This window comes from Solanum verrucosum, unplaced genomic scaffold (genome assembly GCF_900185275.1).
Source record: "Solanum verrucosum unplaced genomic scaffold, falcon-dt-bn FXZP01000049.1, whole genome shotgun sequence".
Taxonomy (NCBI): Eukaryota; Viridiplantae; Streptophyta; class Magnoliopsida; order Solanales; family Solanaceae; genus Solanum; species Solanum verrucosum.
The window spans coordinates 6,266,824-6,277,025 of NW_026020221.1; the positions used below are offsets into that span (position 1 = coordinate 6,266,824).

At 31.4% G+C, this 10,202-nt stretch overlaps 1 protein-coding gene across 2 annotated transcripts; it reads right to left on the reverse strand.

Annotated features, from left to right (window-relative positions):
* Window positions 1-1,322: 1,322 nt before the first annotated feature.
* LOC125831040 (uncharacterized) lies at window positions 1,323-5,947 on the reverse strand. 2 transcript variants are annotated; one of them, XM_049510232.1, is made up of 10 exons: window positions 5,861-5,947; window positions 5,782-5,825; window positions 5,625-5,686; window positions 5,468-5,534; window positions 4,173-4,212; window positions 3,691-3,926; window positions 3,532-3,595; window positions 2,611-2,702; window positions 2,138-2,506; window positions 1,323-1,624 (listed from the first exon to the last, which is right to left on the reverse strand). In XM_049510232.1, exons 2-10 carry the CDS (start codon window positions 5,821-5,823, stop codon window positions 1,481-1,483), a joined length of 1,116 nt encoding a protein of 371 aa, XP_049366189.1. In that variant the 5' UTR covers window positions 5,824-5,825; window positions 5,861-5,947; the 3' UTR covers window positions 1,323-1,480. The 2 variants fall into 2 exon arrangements, with proteins under 2 accessions (XP_049366189.1, XP_049366188.1); XM_049510231.1 differs by having other exon boundaries at window positions 3,691-3,932.
* Window positions 5,948-10,202: the final 4,255 nt, after the last annotated feature.

The window sequence follows — 10,202 nt, forward strand, 5'->3', positions numbered from 1 at the left end:
TTTTCGCAAATAGCCACTAAAATAAATTTAATTACGCTCTATAACTATAGTTTGCATATTTACGGGTTGTAGCTACAGTTTAAGCTGTCTCGTTTGTATAATTCGTGGATTTATATAATTCGCGGGTACATTTGTATAATTCAGTTATTTTTGTATAAACCCGAAATAACGAATTTATACAATTACAAACATCAAAAGTGTAAACATTTATACAAATTTCGAATTATACAAAAGTTATACAAATTCTGAATTATACAAACGTGTGAATTATACAAAATTAAAAAGTTGAGCCGTGTAATTATAGCTAAAAGTAGATCTCGAATTGTAATTAAGGTAAACTATAGCTATGTTAAGTAATTAACTAGTATATATTTGCTTATACACGTAATTTTCCCTTATTTTATACTCTTTTGTATCTTAAATATAATCTCTCTTCATTAAATATTTATTTTATTAAGGTGTTTATAGTCTTCAAGAACAATTCACAACGAAGGAAAAAATAATTAATTTTGTCTTAAATTTTTAAAGTAAAATAATTATTATTAGAGATTCAGATAGATAATTTAAGAATAGGGGATTTCTAAATAAGTTTTTTCATTTACAACTAAAACATTTGACTTCTAAAATTGTCGCAAATCATATTTTGATGCCCTGCTGTATATCTCTAATCATTGAATCAAAGCCAAAACTACAAAGAAAGCTAAAACAGCTAATTCTCCAACAACATAGTGATGAACTATATCAAATACACCATGTACAAGAGTGTTAAATGGACGAGTTGAATTAAATTTAAATAACTTAAAATGTGATTAGTTAATGAATGAGTGAGTTATTAATCCAATCAAACTCGGCTAGTCATAATTTCATAGCTAATTTTACCGCTCCTAATAACATATAATCCTCGTAAGTGTCGAGTCATCTTCCTTTCTGCAGTGATGCTGATGTGAAATGGTCCTTTTCTTACAACCGTTAAGAAGAAGAAACACACTGAAAAGAAGTATATATTTAGCAACATATCATGTCATGAAAACTAGAGCCAGGTCAAACAGACTCTACCTGCATGATGAGATAGTAGTAAGGTCTACGTACACTCTACCCTCTTCAGACCCCACTTAGTGTGATTACAGGACATGTTGTTGTTGTTGTATCATCAAAGAACACTATGGGGACAAGATGAGTGGGGAGTGGAAGTTTGGAGATGATCAAGGAGTCCTAGCAATGGTACTATGAATGATTGTTTAGGTTATTGATAGTTTTGGGCAGTTTACAAGCAAATCTCTCACACAATTTTCATTTAGCAACTGAGACTTTAAGGAAATCTATTGAGCAACACAAGGTTCTTAGATATTCACAAGATATTAAAGACAAATCTTCCATACAGGAAATCAGAAGATCTTCTAAATCTAGAAATTGAAGTAAATGTTTCCCTAACAACAGAAACCCTGCTCTAAATTGACAAATTAAAGTGACCTTAGCTCAACTACATCAGATTGTTCAGGAGGAAATCAACATCAGGAGTGACAACAGCCCGTTTTCCGAGTTCTCCCAGCTGACAACACTGCTTCTCAGCAGTGTTGATTGCAACAACATCTTGAGAAAAAGAGCATTCTACACCAGGAGAAACCTGCAAGTAATTTCTTGATGTTAGAGGAGTTTCATGTTGATAGACACATTGCAAGCTACTGCATATGGATAAGTATATGCTCGAGACCAAAAAAAAATGATTGAACATTATGACGAATGTATTTGCAAAAAACTGCAGGTCTATTTTCCACTTCCGTTTCACAGATCACTTTGCTAGCTCATACTTCAAATGCGAGGTAGATGAAATGGACTCATTAACCGAAGTACCAAACATTATGAAGCTTAAGAATTGTTTGAACCATAAGTCTCAGTGGAAATAAGGAAGAAAGAAAATGGAAAAAGATGTGATGCTTGTTCTGCTAAATAAATTGATTCTTTGCATGATAAAATGCTAAAGCTCGGGTCATTCATGGACAGTTCACAGTAAATACTCTGGAGTCCTAATAGTTTAACCATCTTACGGAAGTGTAATATCTTTAAACTGAGAAGAAGAGCTTATTATCAAACTGAAAATTTTAGTTTGTCTTGAAAGCAAGGAAAAGATGTGACTCACATCGTATAGAATGTCTCCAAGCTTCAATTTAATTGCTCCACTCTTGTAAACCAGCATTTTCCCCATGCTTCCCGCGGGCAACTCTTGCAAACTGCACCCTTTGTTTGTAGTATTATTATGTCGTCTGGAGATTGTAGAGCTGTCAGCTATCTCTTTCCCTTTTGCACTGGCAAGAAGCCTGGGAGCACTGCCAGCAACTTCTTTTCCCTTAAGAATAGGTGATGACAATGTTGCAGCTTTATCACTTTTATCCCCTGGCAACGTCAAGCAGACAGCAGTATCTCTACCTCCTGTGCTAGCTTGCAGCTTGCTTAGGGGTAAATTAGCAGGAAGCTGAAGAAAAAGAAGCTGCACATCATCCTTCTTTTCCTGTTAACCAAATATCCATATTAGTAATCTAAGGGAAGAACTTCTTGTTTTTTCTATGAATATGATTTTGTATTCTGAATTTACTGCATAGAGCAGATACCAACCAGTAAGCCAAGCTCTGAAGCAGGATTTATATTATTTTCATCATACACAGCATTTTTTGCAGCCTCTCCAAATTCAGCTTCATTTAAAATTTCTACAAGCCAGAAAAAACAGGAACAAATAAATGATAATGCGAAATCATGGCATGCAACATGAGAAACGAACAGGAGAGTTATATCATCTTCTTTAAGACAATATCATTCATACTAAATAAGCAATAGTTGCTGCATCATAAACCACAATAACTTTCTTTCTTTATCATCATTCATCACTAAATAAATGACTCAAACAAGTCACATGCCCAGAAGCAACCGACAATTGACAAGAGGGACTAAGCTACGCTCTTCCAATTGCAGCAAATGGTCGGAAATCATAGAGAAAGACACTAGCACTGTATTAAAAAGAGAAATACTTCTGACAACGTGGCAGATAAGTGTACTACACCAGGCACTGACATTAGCAAAAACTGAAGTTTCTTCTATTCAAAGTGGAGAAAGGTCTAAAAGTGGATAGGCCCAGGGCTTTAGGGTAGTGGTAAGAACACAATGCATGATATGTCGCCTAGGCACACATCACGGGTTTGAATCCTGCCGCAGACAAAAACTAGTTTTTAAGTGGAGAAAGGTAGAGGGGCAGCCTCAATATTCATCGAGTTTCGAACTGTGAGCCATTGGCCCTCGAGAATTTCTTGGTTATAAAAAAATCTAGGAGTGGATATACAATTTGATAAATTCACACTTTATGGTAAAATGACAAAAAGTTAGTTTCATATGGTAATATGAAATGGAAATTATAGGGACAAGCTCTAATTTGAATGATTGACATACTTTTAGGGCAACACACAGGAAAACAAACTAGTCTGTTAGGGGAAAAGGAAGTTAGATTATTTTTTCTTTAAAATGTTCCTGTTTATTCAGAAATACCTGGATCTCCAGCATATGGTCTTCTCAGAGGAAGGGTTACAGGATAGTTGCTATGATGGTAATCCTGCCAAAGAATCAAGAAGCAAAAGGGTCAATTAATGGATGTCGGCTTGGGCATTGTGGTGCCTAAAGAGATGTGATAGCAGGAAAAACCATTACCCAAGGTTCTTTATACTCTTTCTTCCTTTTAAGTAAAGAATCTGAATTATTGACTGACATTTCAGCAAGATCTGGTCCAGTACTTGAAGGTAAAGTAGGTAAAGAATCAATGTCCATGTTATCACAAGATTCATCGTCTTTCAGAGTACTATCCCGATTGACAGTGAGTTCCCTAGACTTCCCAAAAGTCTTTGTAGAAGTTGGTGATGCTACTCCATGAGCAAACGCAACCTCAACTGCAGCTTTCATTTGAATGTCAATGCACTTTCATAAGAAAAAATAATAATCATCGATGACCATAAACAATAAGGAATGAGAAAACTGCCAATAACTAATAGTATGATGAATAAACTGTCAAGGTGCATATGTCTAGCCAGACTTGCACACTTGACATATTGATCATGATGCATCTCATATAAAAACTTGAAGAGTGACACAAAACTGAAGCATCATTAGTGATTCCAGGAGAAGAGAAAGCTTACCTTTTTTCTCTGTTTTAGGTTTCTGTCTAGTCAAGCGCTCCTGATCAGACAAAAGAGAATAGTTATTGTCAACACTAGCGGACCCAGGATTATCATTAAAGGGGTGTCAATGGTTGTGTAGAAAATATAATTATTGTCATTTGTCAACTTACTATGAGGAGACTAAAGTTGTAAACTTGTAATAGAAATACTACTTAAATGATGCAATGTTTCAGTATGCATCCTTTCTTCTGTTATACATTTTTTGTCATTCATAAAGACCCTTTTGGATGGGATGAGCACAATTACTAAGAAATTGATTCACTTATATCCTCAATCAAATAATAGACGCCATATAAAATTCACTTATAATTCCACTTTAATCACCCATTTCTTAGTTGTATTTCACATTATATCATTTTTTTCTGGGATGATGTCAACTTATTGATATCAGTTCTACTCTAAACTTCATTCATTTTGATTTGAATCCCCATTATAACCTTCCCCTCTTCTTCTTCTTCCCTTTTTCATATTCACAGGACCACCCCGCCGAAAATAATTTCAAAACCACCTTTATTTTCTCTAATATTTTTGGACACACCTATATAATATTTCATTGGATTTTCCCAAAAGAACATTACTACTTTATAACTACCATCATCCTACAGCAACATTTTCCCCTCATATGGGCTTGAGAGAGTTACTAGCTATGCAAATCTTAGGTAGGAAGAGTTTGTGTTCCCAATAGAGTGAAAGAGATATATGAGGATTGATATAGCCAACTCCAAATAGTCTTAAGATTGAGAAAACAGGGTGCATTTGCTATGAAGGAAAACGTTCTCTTGAAAAATAGATGGTTTCTTACTTATTTTCTTATGTTCAGTGATATTATTCCTAAAAGTATTTATATATAATCTAGACAAATATGATGAGAAGTGGGCTAGGGGTGTTGTTGGAGGGTGGAAGGTCACACAACTAATGTGGAATGCCACTTGAGAAACTTTTTTTTCCCTTCTTTTACTATTAAAGTCATTTTCCTCGCTCTTAATAACTTGTTTTCCTAGAAGAAATATTTTCCAAAATAATATATTATATACATAAAAGGAAAATATTTGAAATCCATAATGAAGCACATGGCTTTGACATACACTACAAAGTGAAGCTAACTAAATAAACAAAAAGATAAACACAATAATTATTTGTCTCTTTTTAAAAAAACCTTATATTAATATCTCTTGATTATTGTGATAAAACTAGATAAACACATAGGAGCAAGCAATAACAACTACAAAGTGAAAAATGGAGGGTGAATTTACATTGACTTTGCGCAGAATAGCTTCAGCAGCTTCATTATCATCCCTATCTTCATTTCCATCTGCTTCACTGCAAAAAACAAAAACAAAAAAAAAAACTAACAAAATCAGTACTAAAAAATACACTGTAAATGCCACAAAAAAAAAAAAAAAAATGTACTTTTTATGTTGTGCAGGATTTTGCTTCTTTCGACGGGGAGGTCCTTTGGGAGCAAATTTCACCTGTAAAATAAGAGTTAAAAATGAATAATTTAGTAACAGAAAAGAGAGATCTGTAGGATAATGGAACAAATTTGGAAATTTGTGAAAAAAAAAACCTTTCTAGTGCTGGAAGAAGAAAGAGGTAAATCTGGATCCATGGTAGTTTATGTAGAAAATGACGAACTTGTAGATAAATTGGGCAAAATACGGGTGAGAATTAACGGATCTAAGGCAGAATTGCAGAAGATGATCGTGAAGAAGAAGAAGGAAAAAAAGAAGAAGCAGGAAATGCGATTCGAACCCCAGACGTTGTCAAGGCAGATTGGCGATACAACCACAGGAACTAAATGCAGCTTTAAGCCCTATGGTGGAATATAAAATATATGTATGCACTTTTCTGAATTTTACTAAATTAAGTTAATTTATCATTTTTTATGGGGGTTCTCCAATCTGATGTTCAGTATCGCATTGGAGTTTGATTAATCTGAATTTGCATTAGGTAGGGCTCATCCTAAGGGTAGCGCTTGTAATCCTACAAGTTGGATATGAAGAGTGTAGAGTGTATACAGATCTTACTCCCACCTTCTAGAGATAGAAATGTTGTTAACGATAGCACTTCGGCTTAAAATAGAGCATAAACAAATAGTTTGAAAAAGGGTGTATAGAAATAAGAACAGTAATAACAACAAAATGATGTGAAAGTGAGAGCACTACACATCATACAGAAGAATGAATACTATTACAACAAAAAACACACGTGATACCCAAAGAACAAGAAACAATAGAATAGTGCTTATACCATTGATAAGAAAGGAGGTTCAAGTACGACCACCAAGTCTCTTATGCTCTCTCACTGTTGTGTCTTATGTGAAAGAAAGAAATAAAGTCTCTCATTGATTAGGAAGATAACTCTGTATTTATATTGAATTGATTTCTATTAAGATTGTAAAGATCTAGTAAAAGAGAGTGATCTCACACGTATGAGAAATACGCTTACAAGACAAAACGACAGGTCAATTTTATTTTATATATATATATACATATATATATATCAACCCCAACTCACGAGATACACATGAGACCTAATCTAAATTTGACCTTGAAATTTTTTTTGGGGGTATTTTGAGCATACCCAAAATACGTCCAAATGCATACATTATTTGTGTCCAAATTTATTTTCTACGCTAAAAGTTAATCGATACAATTAATGTTACAACCGTTACATTTATAATTTTGACTTTTACTACTCAACATTGCCAATACATATACTAGTTCTCGAAGACGTGCATTGCACGTGTATTCTATGCTTAAGAGTATAAATATTATAAATGATAACGTATTTGAATTAATTTTTTAGATGTCATATGAACATGTGAAGAAAACAACTATATTTTATCTTTTATAGCTATTTTTCTCCACAATAATTTTTATTTTATAAGGCACATAATAGATGATGTTCTTGTTGTTGGTTCTCATATTTGACTTTTGCATTGAATGTGCACATAAATCAAAAATAGTTATTTTACTTTCCATTTCTATTTTTCCAGTTTATAAAATACGAATTAAACATAAAAAATATATCCAATTTGTGAAATCATATATATAATCACTTGCTTACCTTACATCCAACACAAATATGTTCATATCCTTGTAAAAGATTTTCAATCATTCATCTAGGCATGATAATTCAAGGGTCAATAACAATGTTGTATTATCAGTTATATAAGAGTGGTATAAGAAGGTGAAAAGTTATTAGCTAAAAAATTAATATACGAAAAAATGAAAGATAGAAAAAATTAATGTAATAACTAAAAGAATTCATAATGCTATAACTAAAGAATGTAAAATAATGTGAATACCATTTGCAATAATTAGTAATAACTAAGAGAATTTATAATGTCATAACTAAAAAATTAAAGTGTAATAGCATAATTTCTTATCAATTCTACATTTACTTAAATAAATAACTTCTAATTAATTTACTGTTTATTTAGATAGTTAATTATATTTTAATAAAATGTAGGAGCAAAATGGTAATCCAACGTTGCACTTTAAAGATTTATGTGCGTTGCACATTTATTCTATGTTATTTAATATAAAATATATTTTGCAAATGAGACACGCACGCGCGCACCCCTCCCCCCCATGCCATATGAATTTTCCTTCGACTAAAATATATATATATATATATATATTATTGTAGATAAAGTAATTATTATGTCTTGAAAATCAACAAAACAATTTGTGACAATTCTCTGACACATGCGAATTTCAATAATTTTAAAAAAGATATTAAGAAGCATACATATGCATCAAAGGAGAAATTGTTAGAAAAACAAATGAATTAGACTATTTCACGTTAGCTTCATATATTGAAACATTACATTCTACTGTATATATTAAGAAAAAAATTAAAAAATTATTATTATATATAAAAAAATTATTTCCCTCAAGTAGTCGAGGGTTTGGAGTATATCCTCTTAGAATATAATGATTTATTTCATCAGAATAATGGTACCGAGATTCCACTGATCTTCAAACTCATTCAATAATAATAAATCACACGAAAATTACTAAAGTGTAAGAAGAAGAAGAGTAGAAGATTAGAAAATTTTCATGGTTGAAATATGATAGGACCCTCTATTTATAGCGAAGAAAGGGTAGTATGAACATGTACTTATTGTGCCTTATCTGAAATGTTATTACCCTTCAAAAAAGTGACAATCCTTTGCAAAAGTCACAACTTATCGGAATAGTCAATATTCTTTGGAAAAGTCACCGTCATTTGTAAAAGTCACCGTCATTTGTTCTCAAAAGTCACCGTCATTTGTAAAAGTCACAACTCATCAGAAAAGATACAACTCTTCATAAAAGTCACAACTTTTTAAGAGAACATATGTTATTCAAATAGAAATAGATGGGTGTTTTAAGTAGGGGTATTATATAACTTAACATTCAAGTTAGAGAGTTCATGCTTTTAAACTAGTACGAGTTTTCTGACACGTGTGTTGCACGTGATTACCAATTTCAAAAATATATGTTATAGTAAATAGTATTGCTTATTTAAGCGAAGATTTAAATAATAAGATTGGTAAAAAATAATATTGCAGATTATTTTGTGAATGTTCAATGTGGATCGTCATATATATCTCTTATTCACGCAAACCTATGAAGATGGTCAATGAAAATTTTTACTAGTTAAATGCAATTATGTATATATTTATTTCTATTTGATGAGGTTCAATCATGTAATTAGTCTTATCTCACTAATATTATCTTATAAACAATATTTGTTTTGTATTTTTCTTGTCATCTAATCAAATGTGCTTTGCATGTGTATTGTTAAATTGTTTAGATGTCATATGAACATGTGAAGAGAACAACTACATTTTATATATTCACATATTTTCACATTTATTGTGAGTTTTTTTTGTTAAAAAAAAAAACTATGAACATTTTAAAACAATATATTTTCAAGTTAGAAGATCTCGTTAACTTGATAATACATTTGTGACAAATACAATATTTTAGTTTAAATACAAATACCTACCTAAATATAAATATATATTTGCATTAATGAAAATATTTATCTCATAAAATTAGCTATTAAATAAATAATAAAAATTAAACTAATATAAACTTCAACTTGTGTTATTACAAGTCATATGATTTTTTCTAAAATACTAAAATATTAAGAAATAGTAAATAAGTAAAACAAAAGGGCAATGTTTATATAGTAATAGCTATTTTGAAGCAAACTTTCTGGGAGTCTACATCACATAAGTAACATTGATAAATAAAGTCATTCTTTTGTCTTGAGCATAAAAAATGAATCGTGACAATTCTGTATATTTTGAAGCATATATCAACATCACAAGAGAATTGTTAACAAAAACAAATGAATTTAGACTACATCATATTAAATTCATATATCGGAACATTACATACTAATGTTTATATTAAGCAAAAAAATAATTATTACATCATTAAAATTAAATTATTTCCTCAAGTACTCGAGGTTATGGAATATACCCTCTTAGGATAGAACGACTTACTCCATCAAAATAGTGGTACCTCATATTACGCTAAACTTCGAACTCACTCAACGACAATAAATTACACAAAAAAAAATTTAAATGCAAGAAGAAGAGTAGAAGATTATAAAAAATTGTGGTTGGGAAATGAGAGGAAGTCCCTCTATTTGTAGTAACAAAGGGTGGTATGAATAAATATTTTTTTGTATCTTATCTAAAAAATCATGACCTTTCCGAGAGGTCACAACACTTTGGAAAAGTCACAACTTATTGAAAAAGTCACAACTCTTTGGAAAAGTCACAACCTAAGTTAGGGATATTATAGCAATTTAACATTCAAGTTAGGAGTTCATGCTTTTAAGGTAATATAGAAAATAGATATATATATTATTTCTAATAAGTGGGAATATCTACTACTTAGCACATGACAAGTGTTTGATGATATGTGCTTAGATAGTGTTGTACATTCTTCTTTTATGGTTGTACCTTTAAAATTTATATTA